The 27,387-nt window shown below is 40.8% G+C and overlaps 1 protein-coding gene across 15 annotated transcripts in view; it reads right to left on the bottom strand.

Moving 5' to 3' along the window:
• The window catches only part of LOC124139544 (disks large homolog 2-like), a 362,823-nt gene that overhangs the window by 224,030 nt on the left and 111,406 nt on the right, over positions 1-27,387 (bottom strand). The window contains exon 1 of one of the 15 annotated variants that reach the window (XM_046506687.2): positions 1,076-1,487. The exons of the other annotated variants lie outside the window; for them this stretch is intronic. Within the exon in view, the coding sequence (XP_046362643.2) occupies positions 1,076-1,225 (150 nt within the window). The 5' untranslated portion in view covers positions 1,226-1,487. Of the gene's footprint in view, positions 1-1,075; positions 1,488-27,387 lie in introns of those variants that run through there. 15 annotated transcript variants of the gene reach the window in all.

Genomic DNA, 27,387 nt, shown 5'->3' with positions numbered 1-27,387 from the left:
AGCCGTAAGACTTTATGTCTAAGTATAATAATCAGCGTTTGAATTATACATGAAAGTCAAGGGGTCCTTGTCAGAGCCCTCATGTTAAAAGGTAAAGATAAATAGTTCCTAGATTCAAACAAGCATGAAATACTATATCCCTGCTATGATATGTCCTGTTGTGAGCAAAGCAAGAAATATTGTACGGTTTTCAAGATCTGCTCCGGAAACGAACACTGTCGCCATTTTCAGTCTAAGTCAAAGTCATTGCCATGGAAACTCGAAAAAATCCTTTTTAAAAAATCCCAAACTATCAAAAGGCCCCAGTTCACCACTTGGCCTATCTATGTGCCAAGTTTGGTTAAGATATCTCTCAGGGTTTATGAGTACTGCTCCAGAAACAAAACGTGATGGACGGACAGACAGCACCCATTCCAGTATCCCCCTTCCACTTCATGGCGGGGGATAATAACATAGGACAATATCACAAGGAGCCAGGGCCAGCTGTAACTTTGGACAATGATAAACAAAGGACCCCAAATTGATCAAATTTTAACAACAGGGCTATGACATTCTTAGATTTAAATGTGACTCTCCTAATAATTAGAGAATACCCAACAAGTCTGAGGATACCCTGAGGAATCTGTCCTGAGAGAATGAATGGTAATGAGACTAAAATCGGAGCGATTGATGAGTGACTTTCAGCATTCATTCACAAGAGACAGAACAATCTGTAATTCCGAGTTCCGAGAAGGTTATTCTATATATTACCCATTGACATTTTAAGAGAGACACTGAAGAAAAATGTATGAAGTCAACCCTACAGAGAAATGTCACTGAAGGCAGCCTAATGTTCAGATGACGTCATGTTATCAATTAGTGAAATAATAAACAATGGATGACTTCATAATGTTTTTTTCATCAGTGAAATACAATGATGCACTATGGTTTCAATTGATCAATCAGCAATGAGAATCCCTGAAATGAACACGTCCAAATATCGAAAGGTATTGCACGTGATATTTGTACACTTATTGGTAATATGACAATTATAAATATTTATGGCAGTTATTCCTGCATAGGGAGCAACACTTACGAGCATGGCTACAAGGCACTCCTCATCATATGTAATCAGGTCAACGTATTTCTTGAAACTGACAGATCGTCCACGATGTCGATGTCGAAACTGCCACCATGACAGCATGGTCCGTAGAAAACTAGATCCCTCCGACTGTTTTAACACCATATCATTGACGTCCTTGACCTCCGACCTTGCTAGACACAGACTTGTTTTGTGGTCACAGGAAAATATTATCACACGTTTTTTCCCTCTGGTTATCACATATGAATGTATCCACGAATTCCTTGTCAATGGTCAGGGAAACAACTACAGTCTTGCTTCAACCTTCTCCAATGGTATGTACGTATGTACGTACGTAAGAGGTGAATAAAAAACTCCAGTTATAATTTGTTTATAATTGTGCAAATTGCTTTTTCAGCCTGTTATTCAATATTGCCGTAACGGTTGTCAGGTTATGCTGTCATGAACCAACACCAGTCTCCACAGCTTAACTTTTTGTAATTGGCAAATGTAACAAGTTTAACAAAAATCATTTACACAACATACAAAATTCATGGGACACCTTGAAGCTGAACCCAGTTGACTCGCTCACGGCAACAACGCCTTAGACATATCGAGGGATGTCAAAGCTGGGGTTCATAAGTTCTGAAGTTTCACACATCAAATAAGAAACCACTTCAAAATACGAGTAGTGTTCTTCCTTATTCCAGATTCAGAAAAAAATTGAAGCAATCTGAAGCATTTTATATTTTAACTTCTTTTGATGTATTTTGAAGTATTTTGAAGTATTTTGTTCCACACGTGAGATAAGTAACCTCAAACAGGCGGTGTTGTTTCCTTATTCCCAGAAATACTTTGAAGTATTTTGAAGTATTTTGTTCCACACGTGAGATAAGTAACCTCAAACAGGCGGTGTTTCCTTATTCCCAGAAATACTTTGAAGTATTTTGAAGTATTTTGTTCCACACGTGAGATAAGTAACCTCAAACAGGCAGTGTTGTTTCCTTATTCCCAGAAATACTTTGAAGTATTTTGAAGTATTTTGTTCAATACTGTAGGCACAATGGTGGCAGGTCGAGTTCTCTGCCACTGAAGTCACTGTTTCACACGGAAGAGCTCACACAATGAGAGCCAGTCCACCTTCATCAGCTGTCATCAAAAACCAGCCATTTGTCAGGGATCATGTTCTCCTTGTTCACTGGAACACATCCATCTTCAACAACACAAGAAATGCTCTGGTTTTCCACTACCATGAATCATTTGTAAACCAGTTGGAAGGAAATTAGCATGATCCAGGAAATGTCTCGAGTTTAACACTTTGTGTGGTATAAAGCTCAACTCACCAATATGCTGACATGATATAAACATGTACATCCAATGTAACTTCGGGTTATAATCTCAAACATGAGATTAATGCTGAAAGAATTCCAGCCATATTACCGAATAATAACTGTCTATCTCATATGCCTGACAACATAATAAACGTCGGGAGGATTTATCCAGTACTCAACCTTTTCAAGCTTCATAACAATGAAAATTTCACCAATAATCCTTCTCCTGTTACACATTAAATTGATGAGTTGAGAAAGCTTGGGGAACACATTCAAAATACGGAATTCCGATATTTCATGAATATCGCTGTTGATCGCTCACTCATCCCTTGAGGAGCTTACTCTCATTCAGTCACGTCCTGTTACAGGAAATCTCAGAAAAAACTCCCACTTTCCACTCCTCGAAACCTTCTGTGCAGTGTGGAGAAACCTGGTTTTCTCTTGCCACGACCGTTGTTCCAGTAGCGCTGTTATCTTTACGCAAACCCACCTCTTTATAATGGAACTATTTCCCTAAAAACACTTCAAAGAATAGGAAAGCTGGGTGAGGATTAGACTGGCGTGAATGAAGAAACTGAGCGTCTTTGGTTGTGTCACCAAAGTATGACGAACAACATGGACTTCTTCATGATGCTGTGACTCTCACAGATTCTGATTCACAATATTAATCATAATCGGTGTAAGGATGTGGCAAATAGCAACCAGTGGTACTTATTCATTTCCTACTTGTGCTTTCTGATCTATAGTGTCCACATATATATTAACCTTTACGGCAGAATTTCTGAAAATGTCTCAGGTTCTTCTCCAGACAATTCACATTTGAAAAAAGCCAGACTTAGGTGTTTGTTTTAACTCCAAATCAGTTTTGTTTCACTGTGGTTTCAAAAGAGGTTTTTAACTACGAGTTGAAAGTGGAAGTGTTCTTGAAGGTTTGAAGTTTCAGAAACTGACTGTTCTCAGCCTGGTATGATGAAACAAGGCAGATGTTTGGAATGAAAAATACTAAACCGAGAGAATTTAAACCAACGTATTTTACACACAAAAATTTTCTTTTCAGAAACAAGAATTAATCCTACAACTTGACAGGGCAGATAATTCTTGACTTCTGTCGAAATTCTCTTCTTGAAACAGCAAATTACAGAAAATTGGAGTCCCCTGTAATTTCAAGTTCAGAATGTCGCCTCTCTGCATCAGCCCCAAGGAAGATCCTGTATCACTCCTATAATCTCCTACAAAATAGCTTGGCTCTGGAAGTCAACAATCCCGTGTTTTTACACCGGGGTCATATCAACTTGGATAATTGCCCCATAGGAATCAAAACATCCAACCAAAAAGTTCACATCCGTGATGATTCTTTTCTAATCTTTTTTCCTCATCAAAGGATATTTTCTATAAATTAAGACTGGTTTCTGCGAACAGTACCTCAACTTTGATCAGGTTAAAAGAGATTGTCTGTTCTCTCCAAAAATAATGTTATCTTTTTCATCTACCAGATACCTGTTACTAATATTTCCAATATGGCTCAGCTTGAATGCATCTGTACATCAATCTCGTGATTTTTTTGTTGTGTTTCTTTTAAATGTCATTCAGTGCACCTTCAATCAATATCGACTGAACCTATCCAGTCCTTCTTCTTCACCAATGAATGTTCGCTGAAAAATAGTCTTTCCAATCGTTCAAGTGAACTAAATGATTTTAATCCTCAGAAAAAATAATTCATGGCGAAATCAGTCAAGAAACTCCTTTTGGAATATCTCTGTACTTTCTGACCTTGACCTTGAGATGAAAGAGCTTTAGGCCTGCTCTTCACAGGCACAAACTATCAGCTATTTTTTCCAGAGATTGATAGTCTCTGACTCTGAAGGCAGGGATCAGCTTTAACTGCCTAATTTATGTGTCTAGACAAAAACCACACTGCCTGCACAGCCTTGCTGCAACTAGCAAGAGCTATGAGTTGACAATCTAACGTGATGTCACACGTTTAAACCATGTGAAGACATGTCTTGCTCATCAATACTGAATCAGTCAGTGTCACTTCCGTTTTTGTTACTCGTCTGGATATTTTCAAAGTTTTTTGTTTTTTTCAGAATGATCACCTCAACCTACGTTCATATTGACGAGTGATTAAATCCTAAGATCCTGCAACATTAACACTTCTGTTTTCACCACTGGTCGTAGAGCATCAGAAGCAATATTCCTGATAACACCCTTCCTGGAAACATGCCCTTGTAGCCCTTCAGAACCAAGAATACTGCTCAAGGACACTTCAAATTAGCACAGACACCTTGGAAAATAAATCTGGTTTTTATGATGATCTTAACTGCAATGTCCTAAGGGCTTCTGGTAGACACTAAGTCTATTGACAGACTCTCGATAATGGTTACTTCTCACTCGGTACCTCCTTTTAGTAATGCTTTAAGCACATTGTGAGCACGTAATAAGCACCATCACTAGTTCAGAAGGCTTGCAGCTTGGTATCACTCCTTTGGGGTATCAAATCACAAATAATATCCTCCAAACAGAACCTTTTCTGAACTCTTGTCATATACCAAATGCTGAATATACTCTGATTCTTGAAACATTGAATAACTTGTAATAATCCACAGTTCACTCATAAAAATATCCCAGATTGACTCATTTGTTGGTTGGTATTTCGGCGTTCCATCTTCAATTATCTGACGTTCACATCCCAGTTGGAACACAGAACACACAGCAGGTTCCAGATTGTGGAACTCTAATGCTATTGCAATTCCTAAGGGCTATTCAACGGCTTCCAAACACAAAATTGTGGCAGCACGTCCAAGGTCATTTCACAGCGGCATATTTATGATGATGTGAACTAGAAGAACAGCGAGCAATTATTCAGAGGTAGCTTCAACCTCTGGACACGAACAGTGTTGTAATGAAGCGGGTCCAAGTGCATCAGCCTTCCACTACCTCATGTGGACGCTCTACGGAGACACGAAGCAATATCGCGGCCTCACAAGTCGACGTTCATCACCTGAGTGACACAACAGCAATATTTCCAGTCTCACAGCCATGAAATGAATTCTCCTAACTGCTCAGTCAATGAACCTCCAAATCAACCATATGGGGATTATCCTTAAGAAAATTATTTCTATGATTTACATTATTCAACTTTCCACCATGTTATTTCACATCATCAGTGCAACAATCAATTCTGTAGCAGAAATATTTTAAATCCTCAGTTCAACTGTCAAAATAACAGTTCTTGTAATTATTAAGCAAAAACTGTCTTTTTTAAACCTGTCATCCCTCACAAGGAAAAACAAAACTAGACGAGTGAAATCACATCACCAGTGACCAATCAGCAGTAGCACACGAAATGTGAATCTTACAAATGATTGATTTTCCCATAAGCCTTGAGAGCGCTAAACTGTAGAAATGCATTTGCTGTGGATGACAAGCAGCTCTCTATAGTTCAGGTAGGCAATCACTGATTCTATTAGCGATGTAGCATATCCAATGTAGCAGTAATCCAAGTCTAGGTATTTTCAGCTCATCCACACAGAACCATCACAGTTGCTCTTTGTCGATTTAATCCTTCATACAATAACAAGCACACAAACACACATGAAACCCTCCAAGCTCGGTATTCTGTTAGCTGATGACGCTCATCTCACCTCTTGTCAATATGAATCTCAAAATACAGACTCTTTGTCTCGGGGATGAGGCCATCTTCCAATGTCACAGTGACTTAATCAGCCAGCCCTGATATCACAGCCTCTGTCCATATCTGGCACAGGTAATTGTACTGTGAAACCTTGGTGGGAATATTACAGTACTTAAAAAAATAACGCAATATTTTTACTCAGTGCCTGGGCTATATATTTGTCATCCAATTTATTGCTTGGGTGAAGAATGCACAGATTAGAAACTCCTCCACTGGAATCGACAGTCATGATCCAATTACCAAAATATTGGGTTTTTCTGTGAGTATTTTTCTTCCAGGAATTGGTGCTGCTTCAGTGTACTGGTCTTCAGCAGGAGGTGTGGATGGCGGCGCCGTGGGGGGACTCTACCCCACAACAAAGTCTCCCCATATGTGGACACATGATAGTATGAACAAGAAGGCCTAGAGGGTCACAGCCAGCAAGTACACACGACAGGTGATCATCTGCTAACTCACAACCCACAGAAACCTGATGTTCCAATCACCGCTCCGTGTCCCCCCGATACTGTAGCCACAATACAATGGAGAACCGCTTCCGGATAATTAACCAAGGTTACAATACTGGTGCGGGAGCAGATTGGAATTCTAACTCCGGACTGATATTGAGAGATATGCTTGTTGATGCACAACTCGAGTCCAGAGGCTGCTCTGTCAGTATATCTGCTAATTCATCATCGTAACACCACAGCAAGAATCACTTCTTGCCCTCAGTCCTCGAATGTCAATATCGTTTTGTGGATCACTAGCAGTGACGACTTAGCTGGTGTACATAGGCTTGTATGTCTTCACTTACAGAAGGGATCGAATACATGACATTTATTCTCTCCAGTGCACAATCTCAACACATAGAACAACCTTGCGTTATTCGATGAGAACACAGCTATTGAGTGGATTAATCTCTGGAGTGATATGCTAGCCACATGACATGATCCAGGTGCGTACCTACCAGCCTGCTTCTCAATCAAGACGAGGCCTGCTCTATGAGAGTGTCGGTCGGCCTGTGCTTACAACAACTAGACCCAAGTGAGGAGGGAGCGTTGCCTTTCCTCGCGATCTCCTTATTGGAGCGACCACACGATTCCTCCTAAACAAACTCTGATGGTGTGACTGGATACTGTACCAGCCTGTAGTGCTCAATTAAGTAATAGTGATGAATGACACAATGTTAAATGGCCTCGTCAGGATCAAGACTGACACTGTGAGAGGCACGGTTGTTAGACAGATTCGAGAGACTCAGATTTCCATGCCATCTCAGATTACAAATACATTCTGGCACTATTTCTGAATCTAATAGCCTCATTAATGTGACCTGTAGTACTTGCACAAAGCACTGGCTTTAATTACAACTTTCTCCATTAAAAGTCAACTGATATTGATTGGTGTGATCAATTGAAAGAGAATTTATTTGAAAGAGCAATTTTGGTAATTATCCGTCGCAATGGACAGCAAATGCGCTCTAGACTTCAACGTCACACATCAAAGTGTCTTCAGCACCACTTTCAATGACACCCTGAGATAGATCTCCTGCTGGGAGTTCCACTTACCGCGTCACCCACCTCCTTCTATAGCTTAGGGGGTGATAGATTTTCCTTGAATGTCAAGCCCAAAGTATTTTGACAGAAAACACATCAGCACTCCAAATGCCTGTTGACTGTCACACGCTTAATTCAATGTCAACACAGCTTTATAGAAACCAAGAGATTTTTTAGGCCCAAAACAACTCATTAGCAGAAACATCGGCACTGTTAGCATGTCCCAGTCAAGGATCAACTTTCAGACCCTGAATCATCAACCAAAGGCAAGACTAGTCCCATGAAGAGACTAGGTTGTTCACGTATTCAAGCACAGATGGGTCTGACGAGCTGGATGTACTTAGCACCACTTGTCACACTACATAATCAACACAATGTAATCCAATTGTAGTTTCCAAACCATCGATTTCAAGAAGTTTCAGGCATTTAATTGTTTCATGGAAAACTTAAGGAGGAAATTCCAGATGTTGAAGTAAAAAATCATATACATGTCGAGCTTTGTCCATTAACACAAAACACTCCAGATTAGCTGTGGCCAATTTAAGAAGTCTTCAATCAGCTTGATAAGAATTGGAATCTACAAGCGTTTTCGATAAACTAAATTGCCACTTTTTCAAAAAAATTGGAATACAATTTCTCTTTTGCTATCAAGTTCCGCTACCCCAAGAGCTTCACTCAGAGATCAAAGCTTCCTTTCGTCTCTAGGGTTATGGATTCCGTTGAAAATACAGATAAAATCTTGAAAATCCACACACCATACTTCCCGCTAATCTGGGCTGGCTGAGGAATGCCAGAACAAGAATCACTCAACAATGACAGTCAAGTTGCACAGTCGCAACATGCACAGTCTCTTCCTGGTTATTTACACATGATGTTCAACCATACGCCCACCAGGCTTTCCAGTACCTAAAAGACAGTCCACAAGCCTGGCTATATATTTCTTCCTATAAAAATCTCTTGCATTTAGATGTAGAGAGCAGTAAAAAACTCCTGAGTGAAAACCATACCTTGACTCAATGAGCCACTGGAGGCCATGTTGAGTCAATCAAACTACGAAAATAATCCGAGAACGTCTGTAGACCGAAATACCAAACTCCTTCACTTGTTTGCCATAAAATACCTAACAGTAATAACTAGTGGTGTGGGAAATTGCCTTATTTCTTATTTTCTATATTATTTTCCTATGTATTGGGCCTCCTGTGAGGCGCTGGATTATATCAGTGGCGAATCGTCAAGGTAATAAGAGGATATGCATCTGCGGTCGATCTGATCAGTAGATCTATTCTTTACATGTTGGTCTAGCATCGCATGGGTCTTGGGGACTCGCATATCAATATATACATATATCCTCAAAATAGTATGTTCGGGGGGGGGAGCTGGAATACACACTTTAGTTGCAGATGCAGGAATCGGACGTGTCTAAGAAGGTGACGCTTTGTCCAGATCACAGTCTATTGGTTGTAAATATCAATTCCAATGGCAATGTCCATTCAAGTCAGAGAAGTTGAATGCCGAATTAGAGAATTACATCAAAACTGCTGCGAATGAGACAGAAGGAATTATCTCGCTTTTCCTCTAAATTAATTTTCTCCTGTGCGGTGATGGTGTTACTGGTCGTTGCCATGGAAACTCACAACGGCCATACGTACATCCATGTTCAGAAAATTGCCCAACGTCCCTTGGTCTTCCGTTAACGGAAATATTTTATCCTAGAGAGTCGGCATTCTGTCAGGAGCGGCGACAACGGTGATCACGGACCAAACATCCAAAATGGCCATCCAACACCAATCAATACTGACTGTTTTATAAGGTGTGACAGCATGAGCTATGTGTTGGCTAAAACACACTGACTAGGATAATCTGCCATATGCAATGGAGACCTCTGCTGTGATGGGCCGCACGTTTCGCCAGCTGCTATTACCTCCCTCCAAGGCTAATCACTGTCGTAACCCTCCACACATTCTGTCATAACAATCCACGTGCAAGGTAGCCTTACAAACCTTAGAAATGATCGGGAAAGTCACACAAATCTTGGTGTTCAGAAACTCACACCACCAAGTATACAGCCTCACAATATCTCTCTACATGCCTTTCAGCGATAGCGCCAGTATACTTGTTAAGATCTATGTCGATCAGTTGTTGGAGCCTGCTGGCTTATCTCTAAAGAAGACATCATTACAATTGCTGCTCACACAAATTACACTTCCAAAACCAAAAGTCTTTTCCCGTATGGCTGACTTTTCTTTGTCTTTGATGGAATGGCTAGAGTCAAAGGCAGGTCAATTGTCACCAAACTCCATTTCACTAAAACTAAGTGGAATCCCAACAGAGTTCAACTTTCTGGACTGTAATCAACAATAACAATCCAGCCACTCTATCAAGGCTTCATCAGGCACAGTCGAGCAGACGCAAGTTGTCAGGCAGCAGACGACACTGTGGCATCGCCTCACTTCTCTAACTATCCTCACCCATTATGATCGCAACTCGACTCCCAACACCCCATTCAGTCCGTAATTAGCTTTGAAAGGGGAATGTTACTGCAAATCTGAGAATAGGATTGCATCTTTACTTGAGAAAATAGACCATAATGGCTACTGGGTCGTATAATTACATAACGAAAGAAATTGCTATGTCTTCCTGAAGTGGAGAACAGGCAGATCGCAAGTTTTTTTCTATTCCCATCCCTCCGTGAAGATCGTCGGAAATACTTCAGATGGCAATAGATAGTTTTCCCAAGACAGAATAGAAATTGCCTTAAACAGACAAGACGATGACACTCGCCATAAAACTCACATGGAGTTCGATCTGTGTAACAGGAGCTGTAACGCTACCATTAAACTGTAATCGAGTCAATGTTATTGCTCCCACTGTTGTGTTTTCCTGAAAACTTATTTCCACCTAATTTTACAACAGGTCTTCGTGGTGTAGGCTTAACTCAAGTCAGATATGAAAAATCCAATTCATCATAAAACATTCTCCGGAAACATGATCGATGGATAACAGCCATGTTGCTGATCTTACACATGTAATATATGTACTAGGTCCAACCCAAAAAGAACTTCGCTGTGAATTAATGACACAAATGCTTTCAGTTTTGAAGATAAGAATAACATGTATCACTAAACTAAAATACAGTATTTGAATTTGTCAAACAAAACTCAAAAATCAATATCATCTTTTACATTCAAATAAAGGCAAATTGAGGTGAAATTGGGATTAATGATCACACTACAAGTCACTAATGTTCACATTTCTTTCTGACTATGCACACATTCCTTCTGAGTGAGTGAGTATGGTTTTACGCCGCTTTTAGCAATATTCCAGCAATATCACGGCGGGGGACACCAGAAATGGGCTTCACACATTGTACCCATGTCGGGAATCGAACCCGGGTCTTCGGCGTGGCGAGCGAACGCTTTAACCACTAGGCTACCCGACCGCCCCCACATTCCTTCTGACTTTAATATGTTTGAATAAAGATAAAACTTCTGTCAACTTCAGTGTATGCATAACCAGATATTTCAATTTATATGTGAACATCAAAATACATATTTACAGGGCTACGGTCAAACTATTCCCAATCAGACATTTTGTACCCATCTCTAGAGACCTACAGTGGGTACCCGGGTAGGGTTGTGTTATAGGGGGTCGGGTACCCGGGTAGGGTCGGGTAATAGCGGGTCGGATACCCGGGTAGTAAATTTGGACTCGTTCCAGCCCTAGTTGCATGCACTGGTCAGGACTTGTGTTGATTTTATAGTGCTAATAGTGCCAGCCGTAGTTGCATGCACTAGTCAGGACTTGTGTTGATTTTATAGTGCTAATAGTGCCAGCCCTAGTTGCATGCACTAGTCAGGACTTGTGTTGATTTTATAGTGCTAATAGTGCCAGCCCTAGTTGCATGCACTAGTCAGGACTTGTGTTGATTTTATAGTGCTAATAGTGCCAGCCCTAGTTGCATGCACTAGTCAGGACTTGTGTTGATTTTATAGTGCTAATAGTGCCAGCCGTAGTTGCATGCACTGGTCAGGACTTGTGTTGATTTTATAGTGCTAATAGTGCCAGCCGTAGTTGCATGCACTAGTCAGGACTTGTGTTGATTTTATAGTGCTAATAGTGCCAGCCCTAGTTGCATGCACTAGTCAGGACTTGTGTTGATTTTATAGTGCTAATAGTGCCAGCCCTAGTTGCATGCACTAGTCAGGACTTGTGTTGATTTTATAGTGCTAATAGTGCCAGCCGTAGTTGCATGCACTAGTCAGGACTTGTGTTGATTTTATAGTGCTAATAGTGCCAGCCGTAGTTGCATGCACTAGTCAGGACTTGTGTTGATTTTATAGTGCTAATAGTGCCAGCCGTAGTTGCATGCACTGGTCAGGACTTGTGTTGATTTTATGTGCTAATAGTGCCAGCCCATTTGAGCAAGGTCCATGTTAATGTCTTTACAAACAAGTGATGATATCTGTCTTCTTGGTCACAATTACTGAAATGATAAGATACTAAGTCATGTTTCCTAAACACGACTCGCTTAATCTAAACATTAAACAATCAAAATTCATTCCTACCCATGACACCACACAATATTATTCATGAAAATCGGCAACAAAAGTCCAAGAATCCCTTCCAAAATCCATTCTGATGCATCAATGTCTATTTTCAGCAAATTACCATACAAATGAAATATTGTGTTTAATACAGGTCCCTGGAGGAAGAATTCTGGAACAACATCAGTACCAGGTTCCCACAAGAGACAGTGAGTCCACCTCCCAGCCATTCCGCAGTTAATCCACACCATCAAAACAGCCCCGAAATATAACGCAGACAAACTGAAGCAGAACCGACGCAAATGGGCATTCTTCACTCCAAGTCGTCAAACAAAGTCAGTTCTGTCGCAAATACTGTGAAACAGATGCATGGCGTTCGTACCAACTGATAATGCATGGTATTTGAAAATACCAATTGAATTTTATTTCTATTTGTTTGAGAGAAACATATATGAAGCTGTAGAGAAAGCAGGAAAATTCTAGGATTCAATAATTCAATAAATATTCACATTTACTGGTGCCCATTTACTCATGAATTCGATGTCTCGTGAGATGGGGTGATGGGATGTTAATTACATGTTTCATAATGTGGTAATACAATGCTGTATCACCCAGTACAACACTGTATTGCCTAGAACTAAATAGGATGGAAGCATTCCTATAGCAAGACTATATCTAAATTTGTTAAAATTTTCATAAATATTTATTCACATAATCCTTAATAGCTCATGATCATTTTAAAATCCATAGCTAAATTCAATTTTGATGCTTATTTATCTATTTATTCAATTGCTTTGCTCGTGACATGACAAAATCATAAATCTTTCCACTCATTAAAACAGACATCTATTATACATTAACAAGCATATCGTCAACTATATTTGTGTTTATTTATTCATTATTGACTTTGTTTTATTTCATCTACTACAGTCTTCATTTTCATAACTACAAATATTATCTTTATCTACTTATTTGAAAGTTTTCTTGCTTTTATTCCATTTATTCCTAATATACTCTGATCATATCCAAATAGAAAGCAGTTCATTTCCGAATAAGGCTGGTGGTTTTGTAAAATAACAAGAATCTGGGAGAAAAACAACTCGTCCCTCTAGATTTTCACAATTCTCAGACTAAAGTGAGCAATTGAGAACTGTTTTACGCCGCTTTTAGCAATATTCCAGCAATACAACTGCAGGAGAAAGCAGAAATGGGCTTCACACATTGTACCCATGTCAGGAATCGAACCCGGGTCTTCAGCGTGGCAAGTGAACGCTTTAACCACTAGGATACTCCACCACCCCTCAGACTAAAGTACTCAGGCCGTGTCTATCCCTGATTATTCCTGGAGGCACACTTCAGGGCCTATGACAGATAATACAGTAAATGAAGCCGGTGAGTGAGTGTAGGCTGCTAAAAGCTATAATAAGCATGTATTATAGTACTTATAACATATATTTTCTAAATACTTATAACATATATTTTCCAAATACTTATTACGTATATTTTCCAAGTACTTATAACATATATTTTCCAAATACTTATTACATATATTTTCCAAGTACTTATAACATATATTTTCCAAATACTTATTACGTATATTTTCCAAGTACTTATAACATATATTTTCTAAATACTTATTACATATATTTTCCAAGTACTTATAACATATATTTTCCAAATACTTATTACGTATATTTTCCAAGTACTTATAACATATATTTTCCAAATACTTATTACATATATTTTCCAAGTACTTATAACATATATTTTCCAATTACTTATTACATATATTTTCCAAGTACTTATAACATATATTTTCCAAGTACTTATAACATATAATTTCCAAGTACTTTATATTACATATATTTTCCAAGTACTTATTACATATATTTCCAGTACTTATCACATAAGTTTTCAGGAATAATATTTCAGAGCATATTTTTTATCATGATTTGTCCGATCTGGTTCATGGTAAAGATTACTCATCATCTGCCTCGGGAAATCAATTGCATTCTCCCTGACATTAACATGACTTCGCATATGGAATAGCCACCGGAAACAATTTATTCTTTTGATATTTTTCCTCCCCTTCACTCAGCAAACATCCTACTTGTCACACAACATATCAAGTGTATCGAAATTGGTTATTTGAAATTGCAAATTTTCTTCAGCGGTTTCAATGACTTCAGACTCCATGTTTTAATATTCAATTTAAAGCTAGTCTGTGAGCTAGCAAACTTCTAAATAGGTGTCATTCTGTATGAAATTAAATCATATCAAAGGATCATGTTGTTTGTTTGCTGTTTAACGCTGCACTCAGCAATATTCCAGCTATATGATGGCGGTCTTTAAATAATCCAGTCTGGACCAGACAATCCAGTGATTGACATCTTGAACATCGATCCACGCAATTGGGATCGATGACATGCATCAACCAAGTCAGCGAGCCTGACCACCCGATCCTGTTAGTCGCCTCTTACGACAAGCATAGTCGTCTTTTACAGCAACATGGGTTGCTGAAGACCCATTCTAACCCGGATCTTAACGAGTCCATAGGATCATGTATTTCTTTCAAAATAGTCATAAATATTAAATATTTGGAGAAGATTGGGGTTTAAATATCTTATTCCATAGTGAGACAGCAGTCTTGAGTCTTTATGTGATATAAATTGTGTAAGCTCTCCTGATTGGTGAACTGACGTCCACACTCTGCTAATCAGGGATATCAGACAGCGCCACTATCTAAACAAAGAGACTTCAGACATCAATGATGTCATCAACACATCCACTGCATCATGTGTTGCCATTAGCAACAAGAGTTAGACTCAGAGAAATTTGAGACCAGAATTCCATTTACAGCGTTCGAAATTGGCACTAGTCCTTTTGTCATAGTAGACACAATTTATGGATAACAATTTCTATAATACTGTAAAGGTGACATTTCCGTATAGATCCTTATACCATTGTCAAGCATTTGGGATACGATGACATGCATCAACAAAGTCAGTGAGCCTGACCACCTGATCCTGTTAGTCGCCTCCTAATTGGTTGATTGTCTGTGTCATCCTACCTGGATGGGGTGGATTGATGCTCATGCTTTCAATCACTGGTTTATCTGGTCCAGACTTGATAAGTTACAGGTGACAGACAGATTAATGTGAGCAGCACTCACTGATTGATCTTAAACAGTATTTTCAAGCAAAAATTGTTGTATGAGACAATAACGAAGGCCCATAATCTGGTAACCTGACGTTGATTTACAGGCCACTCTCACATAGTTGGAATACTGCTGAGTGTGGCACTAAACAATAAACAAACACATACAGATTTTGGACTCATAAGGTCAGCATAAGGTCAGAATAAGGTCAGTCTTTCAGTCAACCATGTACTATCCATAATCACACACCTGTGACAATTCCGTAAAAGAATATAGGTCCCAAGCAAGCTTTGCTTGTCGAAATGGCGACTAAATGGATCGGGTGGTCAGCCTTCCCAATTGCTGGGATTTATGCTCATGATGTCAGTCACTGGATTATCAGGTTCAGACCCGATTATCATGCAGCTGTAATATTGCAGAGTGTGGCGTTAAACAAACCCAATCCATTATGAAAGGCCATTGTGACCACCTGATCACCATTGTGACCACCTGATCACCATTGTGACCACCTGATCACTGTGACCACCTGATCACTGTGACCACCTGATCACCATTGTGACCACCTGATCACTGTGACCACCTGATCACCATTGTGACCACCTGATCACTGTGACCACCTGATCACCATTGTGACCACCTGATCACCATTGTGACCACCTGATCACCATTGTTTGATCATGTTCGCCAGGGATCTGTTCAACCCACATAGCCCCACTGGCGCCAGCCCAGATTTCACAATACTGGGCGTCCACGTAGTTCATCAAAGTAACTTTATTCTGGTTGAACATGATTAATATCTCCAGAATCAAATGTCAAAAGTAATCTTCATTTTTTGGCGACGATCCACCATCACCAAAAAGTGCTTTGTGAAGAAAGTTAAAAATAGGACCAGATTACGCGAGGTTGATAATTCATGTAATTCCACACTCCCGAAGACAACTGCATTCTGATGTCACGATGCAGGGAAATCAAGCAGACGTAGACACAGATTCGGCAACCAGCAGACAGAAAGTGACAGGATTGATCAAATTTGTCTCCAGTATCCGAGCGCTCCCAAACGAAGCACGAGACCCCATCATTCACACCGGTCCCACTTACGGTTATCGCCGAATTGCATCAAAATTTACATTTTTTTCTTTCTGATTACTCCATGGATTCATGTATCAAGTAACTCATTCACATCGCACGTTCAACAATTTCCACAACCGCTGTAATGCACCAAAACCTACATTTTTTTCTGTCTGATTAATTGCCATATTTGAACGTCTAGTAAACTGTTCAGCGTGGAAAGTTTGATGGCTTTGAAAACGGGGTTATTTATTTCCCTACATCTGTGCCATGGAGGATGAAGATGAACATATATACCCACAATGCACATCTCCAGCAACAGCAACAAGGAATTTATCTTTCCTCAAATTCAATACTTATCAATTTGCAAGAATTTAAAAAAATAATAATCTGGGGTTAAAATGAGTTTGTTGTTTGCTTTTAGAAATAAAGTTAAGAAGGGATTGAATATCAATGCTAATTAGATTTTTTATGTTGAGCTGCACTTTGCTGCATTCTGTGATATTCAAAGTTCATAAAGATCAGTTTCAACCAGAGCATCTTTTTCTCTCTCATAGGAAGACATTTGTATGTTGGAAGTTATCTTTCATAAATCTTCAGACTGATGCCGGGTACTTCCTAATTTGAACCAGTGAGTGAGTGAGTGAGTAAGTGGTGGTGAGGTGAGTGAGTGAGTGAGTGAGTGAGTGAGTGAGTGAGTGGGTGGGTGGGTAGGTGGGTGGGTGAAGGAGTAAGTGGTGGTGAGGTGAGGTGAGGTGAGGTGAGTTGAGGTGAGTGAGTGAGTGAGTGAGAGTGAGAGTGAGAGTGAGTGAGTGAGTTAGTGAGTATGGTTGGGTGGGTGAAGGAGTAAGTGGTGGGTGAGTGAGTGAGTGAGTGAGTGAGTGAGTGAGTGGGTGAAGGAGTAAGTGGTGGGTGAGTGAGTGAGTGAGTGAGTGGGTGAAGGAGTAAGTGGTGGGTGAGTGAGTGAGTGAGTATGGTTGGTTGGGTGGGTGGGTGGGTGAAGGAGTAAGTGGTGGGTGAGTGAGTGAGTGAGTGAGTGAGTGAGTATGGTTGGGTGGGTGGGTGGGTGAAGGAGTAAGTGGTGGGTGAGTGAGTGAGTGAGTGAGTGAGTGAGTATGGTTGGGTGGGTGGGTGGGTGGGTGAAGGAGTAAGTGGTGGGTGAGTGAGTGAGTGAGTGAGTGAGTGAGTGAGTGAGTGAGTGAGTGGGTGGGTGAAGGAGTAAGTGGTGGGTGAGTGAGTGAGTGAGTGAGTGGGTGGGTGGGTGAAGTAAGTGGTGGTGGGGTGCGTGAGTGAGTGAGTGAGTGAGTGAGTGAGTGGGTGGGTGGGTGGGTGGGTGGGTGGGTGGGTGAAGGAGTAAGTGGTGGGTGAGTGAGTGAGTGAGTGAGTGAGTGAGTGAGTGAGTGAGTGAGTGAGTGAGTGAGTGAAGGAGTAAGTGGTGGTGGGGTGAGTGACCAGACATTCCAGTGAGTGACATCATGAGCATCCATGCACACAACTGTAGAAAACATATGAAAGGGGCTGATTCAAATAAAAGTTTAGTCTACACACATGAAGATACTCACAGAACTGAGGAAATACTTTGTGTAGGGTGTACCACAAAGTTGAATTACTTTTATTACCAAAGTTTTCCTCATATACTTTAACAAAAGTGTATGTTTTTGATACATATGATTAATTTCTTATTTTGACTGTGGTTTTCAAAGACTTATTTGGTATATAAGTGATAAGAGTATTCCTAAACCACCTCATACACGCCTGCTGTAAAAAAAATAAAAGACTTGTTCAATCAGAAAATATTGTTCAGTCAGAAAAATCATGAAACATGGAAAGATACACATTTCAGAATTTGAATATTAATCAATATAAAGTGTTCCCTTGCTGTTGCGCCGTTCAATGTAGCGCAAACTCGGTCATAGCGTGTAGAAACACATGGCTCCCAAAATGTACGTACACTTTTAATAAACTAAAGTTAAACACTGACATGACGTTTTTCCCCCAATTTAAAAAACATTTGAGGCTAATCACTGCAAGCCCATTATACTGTGAACACAAGTCAACTAATACGAACTGAAGAACGCAATTTATTCCTATTAATACACAATCTGGTTATTGAAAGTGTTAATTGTATATCTGGATTTATGTTAAAATAATATATTTTATTAATATTATTCAAAATATCATTTAATATTGTTTATATATATCTCCGAGAAATCATGTGTGAAGATTGTCAACTCACCGTGAGGCCTACTTACAGCAACCACGATCAGAGTACCGCTATTGAATATATATATCATAAATGCCATACTTTGTCATATTTGTGGCAATTTGACCATTATATGTCAGCATAATATGTTGCAATCAAAATACACGTAACACGGGAAGTCCCTACTGTGACTGGTTAAATTGTTCCGTACGAAAGAAAATATCAGGCAATAGCAATCACCTGTACCTAAGTGCTGTGCTTATGGTTCTAATAATTTTAAATATATACAGTAAAAGCTGCCCCTACAAGAACATGATATTGGAATATATTGTTCCTGACAAAATAATAACTTCAGATACAATTTCTCCTCACCCTTGCATCAAAATTCTATGAAGTTATATCATTGGGTAGATTTGAACTGAATCACAGATATACTGAGAGAAAAAGTGTGTACAGCTGATTGCTATTTCCAGCTTAGTTTCCGAGAAAGTACAGATGGTAATTCTGATCTCTGCATATAAAACAATGCATTGGTGAGCAGGAAATACAATATAAAAGGTAAATCATCTTGTCAAGTTTGTTCGTTTCCTTTAATTTGTTGTAGGATTACGATATAACACAGTAACACTCGATAAATCTTAATCTAACTGCTGTATTGTAATCTTTTCTCAAACTGTGATATGCAACGTGCGTCGTAGATCGTGTTAGGCAGAGCATGTACTGTTGTGTTGGTCATCTACCCCCTATGACTCCACCTCAGTTGAACCGCTGATCCTCTATAACACTCATCAATTATTTGGCCCCCAAATCTATCATTGTAGTGAAGGTTCACAATTTATATGCACACACGCATGCACACACGCACGTGCAAGCACAAGCACACGCACAAGCACAAGCACACACACACAGTGACACTTTACTGCGATATATTGATACTAAATTTCAAACAACAAAAAGTACCTAGTTGCAGGTGACCCGGATTCTTGCTCTATTTATAGGCAGTGTATAGTTTCAATACTGACCAGCCTGATGTTAAAAAAAGAAACAAAAACCTGAAATAAAAACCTGAAAGTCTATTAGTGGTGTAACGATACAGCGATACGGTATTGTATCCAGATACGAGGCCCACAATGCATGCATTGAATTACAACCCCTGTACATTGGATACATTACAAGTGTAAAAACTGTTCCACAACCAGCTTCCTCAGATTCTCTAGTATTCCCAGGTTGGCTATAAAAAGCACAACATTCACAGTGCCCTCTGGCCTTTATATGGTTTTGAACTACAATCCTATCTTCCATTTCTGAAATTGGAAAACAAATGATTCAGGATTGTGATTCAGCTGCAAAATGAAAGAATATAAAGTAATGAAATAAAAGTACTGTATCAGGATAGGTATTGTATCGCGACCCACTATATCGTTACACTTCTGAAGTCTATCATCAACTCCTAAATAAAAGTAGAACAAATATATATCTGTGTTGGTGTGTTTAACCAAACAGTAAATGTCTACGACCACTTAAGTTGGGTAAAAGGTGACTAATGGGTTCGGGTGGTCAGGCTCGCTGACTTGGTTGATGCACGTCATCGATCCCAATTGCGTGGATTGATGCTCATGATGTAAATCACTGGATTGTCTGGTCCAGACTCGATTATTTACAGACCGTCGTCATATAGCTGGAATATTGCTGAGTGTGGGGCGTAAAACAACAAACCAAAAACGTAAGAAGGGTTTCTCCAACATTAAACTTGAACCCTGTTTGAAGTGGCCTTAAATCATTAACTCACTGCTACACCATTCACAGAGCACATAAAACGGGAAATCCCAAACGAATTAGGACTGGTGATTACTTGTGATGGTGTCCGTGATCAGTGGGCCCTGCTGGCTGGTGTGAATGTTTGCGAGGTGAGAAGGGATCAGGACACTGTGTGATATACCATGAAGTAATCGACCTACTATTTGTGTGCTCATCACTAATTCATGACGACAGATTGATACTGAAATAGCCTCCACTGAAACTGACAGCTTGCCAGTGACTAAACCTCCAGTGATAATATCGGTGTGTGTACAGCTACACTGTAAACGTGTGGGTGGGTGGGTGAGTATGTGGGGTGGGGTGGGGTGGGGTGGGGTGGGGTGGGGTGGGGTGGGGTGGGGTGGTAGTAGTTGGGGGTTGGGGTTGAGAACAGGTGGGGGGGGGGGGGGGCTGCTGCAAGAGAGTGAGTGAGTGAGTGAGTGAGTGAGTGAGTGAGTGAGTGAGTGAGTGCGTGCGTGCGTGCGTGCGTGCGAGCGAGCGAGCAAGCGATTGAGTGAGTGAGTGAGTATGGTTTTGCACCACTTTCAGCAATATTCCAGCAATATCACGGCGGGAGACACCAGAAATGGGCTTCACACATTGTACCCATGTCAGGATTCAAACCCGGGTCTTCGGCGAGAGGAGCGAACGCTTTAACCACTAAGCTACCCGACCGCCCCCATGAGCAGGGAACTATCTTCACCTGGAACATGTTTCCTGCAAATTTTTTCATCTAACAAAATACAATTTTCAGGATTTTCCTGTTCAAGTCAATAAATAACAACCCTAATCGTCACATACAGACTCTTGACATACTTGAAAGCTCTGATCCACAACGCTTTATGAACTATTGCAAAGACAGATTTGTTTAATACAAGAATCTCTTAAGGATTTCCTTTGTTGTATCAAGCTGCACTCAGAAATATTGCCATATGATGGTGGTCTGAATATAATCAAGTCTGGACCAGACAATCCAGTGGTTTACATCATGAACATCAATCCACATAATTGAGGATACGATGAAATGCATCAACAAAGTCAGTGAAACCTGGCAACCTGATCACGTTAGTAACCCCTTTCAACAAACATGGGTTGCTGAAGACCAGTTATAACCCAGCATACCCAAGGGAGGAATCTCTTTGAGGAAGTCAACATTCTCACAATAAGTGAGTGAGTGAGTGAGTTTGATTTTACGCCGCTTATATTCCAATATTCCAGCAATATCACGGCGGGGGACACCAGAAATGGGCTTCACACTCTCACAATAAGATTGTTTACAGGAGATGGAGAAGTATGTCTCAACATGTACTGAACTATTTGTTGAATTTCTCCCCTAAAAGCTATGGAACATTTAATCATATTTTGACGGTTTAACATGAGAATTCTTCAAATCCATATTAATACCCGAACACAAATAATCAGTTACATCGTAATAACAAGCAGACGAGTTTATCATTCTGACACAACAAACAAAACAAAAAAATCAGAAATCTCAGATTGTGCAATTATTGTCATCTTGAAGAATATTACTTACAGCTGTAATGATATTAACTTCCTCTTAATAAATGGTTGCCTAGTAACATATTCCTGTGCTCAATTTACAGCTTGTGGCAATGCTATGAAGTATAGGACAGATTGGGTCTGATATTAACAATTATTCGTTTCTGTGGTAATAATGTCATGACTCATCATCAAATACGCAGTAGTCTGTCTTTTTGTTGTCTGAGGCTGCGCTCTGTAACATTCAATCAGACGCCCACCTGTCAGTAATCGAGTCTGGACCAGACAATCCAGTGATTTATAACACGTGCATCGATCTGCGCATTGGGGATATGTTGGGTTGAGGTGAAATTGGGTATGAATGAATACGTATGAATACCCCACTCAGACACAGTATACTAACTCTTGACTGACCAGTCCTTGTTTTAGCCCCTTAATGCCGAGCGCCAGGCATGGAAACAACAAATACCATATCTTAATGCTGTTGTATGAATACCCCACTCAGACACAGTATACTAACTCTTGACTGACCAGTCCTTGTTTTAGCCCCTTAATGCCGAGCGCCAGGCATGGAAACAACAAATACCATATCTTAATGCTGTTGTATGAATACCCCACTCAGACACAGTATACTAACTCTTGACTGACCAGTCCTTGTTTTAGCCCCTTAATGCCGAGCGCCAGGCAGGGAAACAACAAATACCATATCTTAATGCTGTTGTATGAATACCCCACTCAGACACGGTATACTAACTCTTGACTGACCAGTCCTTGTTTTAGCCCCTTAATGCCGAGCGCCAGGCAGGAAAACAACAAATACCATATCTTAATGCTGTTGTATGAATACCCCACTCAGACACAGTATACTAACTCTTGACTGACCAGTCCTTGTTTTAGCCCCTTAATGCCGAGCGCCAGGCAGGAAAACAACAAATACCATATCTTAATGCTGTTGGTAGGATGCAGCCAGGGATAGAACCCTGGACCTCTACCACTAGACCAGGGAGGCGGTCCCGAGATACACTGACTTGCAATGAACCAAGTCACTGAGCTAGCCAATCCAATTAGTCGCCTCTAACGACAAGCGTAGGTTACTGGTGACCATTATTCTGATGGGGAATCCCCAGTCATCAACTGTAGCAGCTCTTGATGTCAACATAGTATCTTAAAAAATTCAGTATCTGACAGACACTCTTTTACTCATGTGTTAGGTTATAAGAATCCTTATGAAATGACACTCAATGATTTCATTACTGACTGAGCTCACATCTGAGTTTACATCAGCTTCCTCTGTTTGAGAAATGATAAAACTCAAGTCCACGATAAACACGTAAATGCATATATACAAAGAGTCATAATGCATCACTGACACATCTACAAACTCAAAATATACTCTGTTCTTGATTCAGAGTGAGTGAGTGAGTGAGTGAGTGAGTGAGTGAAGAGGTGAGTGAGTGAGTGAGTGAGTGAGTGAAGCGGTGAGTGAGGGGTGAGTGGGGTGAGTGGGGTGAGTGAGTGAGGTTTTACACAGCTTTTAGCAATATTCTTGCTGTGGGGGCACCAGAAAAAGGCTGTCCCTATGGTTGATTGAGATTGATAAAAAAGGTCCCCACACACACAAATACACAATAAGAAACAAAAAAACTTCAAAATATCTGAGCAATAACAACAATTTCTGATACATGGATCATCATTTAACAAAAGCATTCCCGCCTGCCTGAAGCCTATATTCTGACATGCATGTCATATAAACAAATAATTAAAATTGAAATTTAGGTCAAATATCTCATCTGAGTTTCACGGAATATGGAGCAAGAATGGAAGAAGCATTTCATGGCACTACCATGGATGTGCTTGAAGTAGAGCAGTAAGAATGTTAGAGTTACCTCCCTTGATTCACTTCGACCAATATGACTGAAAATCAATCAGATAATAGCTTGTACAACTGAATGCAATGCCTTCATGTGACTGCATTATCTCAAAGAGAACTGAAACTAAGTTGAAAACATAAAACTTTCAAATAATTAGGAAAATCCAGTAACAGTCATCTTCATTGACAACCAAAATGGAGTTTTCTAGTAGCTACCAAGTCTTATTTCAGAGGCCATCTGCTTTAAATAGATGAATGACACACAGCATTGGCAACATTTCATGAAACTAATTGCATTTTTTAAACATATCTCATTTAATTTGCAATACAATTCCAATTTCAAAGGCAGTAACATGAAAGAAATGATTGCATCCATAAACTGAATCCTAATACTAAATTCATATTAATACGAGTGTTTGTGCCAATATTTCAAATGTTAATTACATTGTGCAAGCAATGCAGCTGAGGCCCACAGACATTAGCTTCATATCCAGCTGTTATTAATACAAGGAGGTTAATCTGTTCGCACTTCACAGTTGAAACCAGGCTGAATGGTGAACATGTTCATTTGTACACAGAGTTGCTTCCCTTTGTAACACCAGGTTCCACTGATCATGGGTTCCAATACAAGATCCTGGGCTTATCAGTTCCATACCTGTGCCCGTGGGTTTACCCAAAGATGTAATTTAATGTCTGTTCATGGTGGTGTTGAACCAATCATTCACTCCCTCACACAACCACACACTCCCTCATCCATCAAACCACCCCCTCACCCAACCAACCAACCACACTCCTTCATTCACCCAACCAACCAACCACTCACTCACTCACCCAACCAACCAACCACTCACTCACTCACCCAACCAACCAACCACACTCCTTCATTCACCCAACCAACCAACCACTCACTCACTCACCCAACCAACCAACCAACCACACTCCTTCATTCACCCAACCAACCAACCACTCACTCACTCACCCAAACAACCAACCACTCACTCACTCACTCCCTCATGCAACCAACCCACTCATTCACTCCCTCACCCAACCACACACTCCCTCATCCATCCAACCACACACTCACTCCCTCACACAAACAACCACACACTCCTTCACTCCCCCAACCAACCACACACTCACTCATCCATCCAACCACACACTCACTCCCTCACACAAACAACCACACACTCCTTCACTCCCCCAACCAACCACTCACTCACTCCCTCACACAACAAACCACTCCTTCACTCCCTCACACAACCAACCACTCATTCACTCCCTCACCCAACCACACACTCCCTCATCCATCCAACCACACACTCACTCCCTCACACAAACAACCACACACTCCTTCACTCCCCCAACCAACCACTCACTCACTCCCTCACACAACCAACCACTCCTTCACTCCCTCACACAAACAACCACACACTCCTTCACTCCCCCAACCAACCACACACTCACTCCCTCACACAACCAACCACACACTCCTTCACTCCCCCAACCAACCACACACTCACTCATCCATCCAACCACACACTCACTCCCTCACACAAACAACCACACACTCCTTCACTCCCCCAACCAACCACTCACTCACTCCCTCACACAACCAACCACTCACTCACTCACTCACACAACCAACCACTCATGCACTCCCTCACCCAACCACACACTCCCTCATCCATCCAACCACACACTCACTCCCTCACACAAACAACCACACACTCCTTCACTCCCCTAACCAACCACTCACTCACTCCCTCACACAACCAACCACTCCTTCACTCCCTCACACAAACAACCACACACTCCTTCACTCCCCCAACCAACCACTCACTCACTCCCTCACACAACCAACCACACACTCCTTCACTCCCCCAACCAACCACTCACTCACTCCCTCATCCAACCAACAACTCATCCACTACCTCACACAACCAACCACTCATTCACTCCCTCACACAACCAACCACACACTCCTTCACTCCCCCAACCAACCACTCACTCACTCCCTCACACAACCAGCCACTCATTCACTCCCTCCCCCAACCAACCACACACTCCTTCACTCCCCCAACCAACCAACAACTCATCCACTCCCTCACACAACCAACCACTCATTCACTCCCTCATCCAACCAATCAACCGACCACTCACTCCCTCATCCAACCACTCTCTCACTGAACCAATTGCCAACATATTGCGAAACATGTTCCAACCAATGAGAAGTTCCTCGGTTGGTAGGGCAAAGGACCAATTAGAGCGACCCAACTGAGTAGATGTACGTGATGACAGGACAACTCTTCCGTTGGAAGTCAAGATGTTTCAAGCCACCCTGTTATGTATCTAGTGATCTGAGTTTGCCAGTTTCAATTTCCATGTGAAAATACCTGCAACAGAACAGGCTTCAGTGGATTCTACAACAGATACAAAGAGTGAGTGAGTGAGTGAGTGAGTGAGTGAGTGAGTGAGTGAGTGAGTGAGTGAGGTAGGTTTTATGCCGCTTTTAGCAATATCACGGCGGGGGACACCAGCAATGGGCCTCACACATTGTACCCATGTCGAGAAACAAACCCGGGTCTTCAGCGTGACGAGCGAACGCTTTAACCACTAGGCCCGAACGCCCCCATGTGAGGTGGAAAGACCCAATTATAAAGTGATTCCCATAACTGTTACTTCATCGCGGGAGGTGAAAAGGAATGAATGAATTAGCGTTTACACAACAGGCGGTAATACTTCACTGCATCATGTTAAAATCAGGAGTAGTTTATGGTCCTGGAGCAAGTCGGTGGAAGGGGCAAATATATCACTGTTGATAGGGTAGTGGTGTTCTGACAAGTAGATAAGAATGCCTAAAGATGGATCTTGTTCTAACTGCACAAGTCAAGCAAGAAAGGCTCTTGACATTGTTGCTTGTCACAATGTTTTATATCCTTCCAGGTGATAAAATAACAAGGAGAATAAAACTAGGACCAACATCAATCATTGGTGATTTCTTCTGTGATAATCAATCATGATTTTTTAAAGGGACTCCCAGAATTACAGCTAATTATGTGGATCGCATTGCAGTGTTCGAAATTTAAGGGGTTCCTGTGCCCCTTGATGTTTTCTCTAATGGTGTTGGAACCTTGGGTCTCACTTAAACTTCCCTTTTTACATGGGGGTTATGGCATGGCACCCTTGGACTTGAACAGGCCCAACAGTTTGGTCCTAATTCCCATGTCCCTTTTAACTAGGGCTATGACAAGGACGACATACTTTAATTCTTAATTTCAAACAATGCGTACTCCATCCTTATCGTACGACTTTGAACCAATCAAAATGAACATCATGTGGTCACATGTGGACATCACTGTATTTTGTTTGTTCGTTTGTTGTATGACACCGCACTCAGCAACATTCCAGCTATATGACGGCGGTCTGTAAACAATCAAGTCTTGACCAGATAACCCAATGATTGACATCATGAGCATCAATCTACGCAATTGGGACACGATGACATGCATCAACCAAGTCAGCAAGCCTCTTTGGCAGGTTGCAGACATGGTGAGTGAGTGAGTGTGTTGGGTTTAACGCCGATTTAAACAGTATTTCATATATATCATGGCGTGTCAGCTTAATATGTGAG

This window comes from Haliotis rufescens, unplaced genomic scaffold (assembly GCF_023055435.1).
Source record: "Haliotis rufescens isolate VD_foot unplaced genomic scaffold, xgHalRufe1.0.p SCAF_9, whole genome shotgun sequence".
In the NCBI taxonomy this organism is placed as follows: domain Eukaryota; kingdom Metazoa; phylum Mollusca; class Gastropoda; order Lepetellida; family Haliotidae; genus Haliotis; species Haliotis rufescens.
This window is presented reverse-complemented; position numbering and strand designations above follow the sequence as displayed.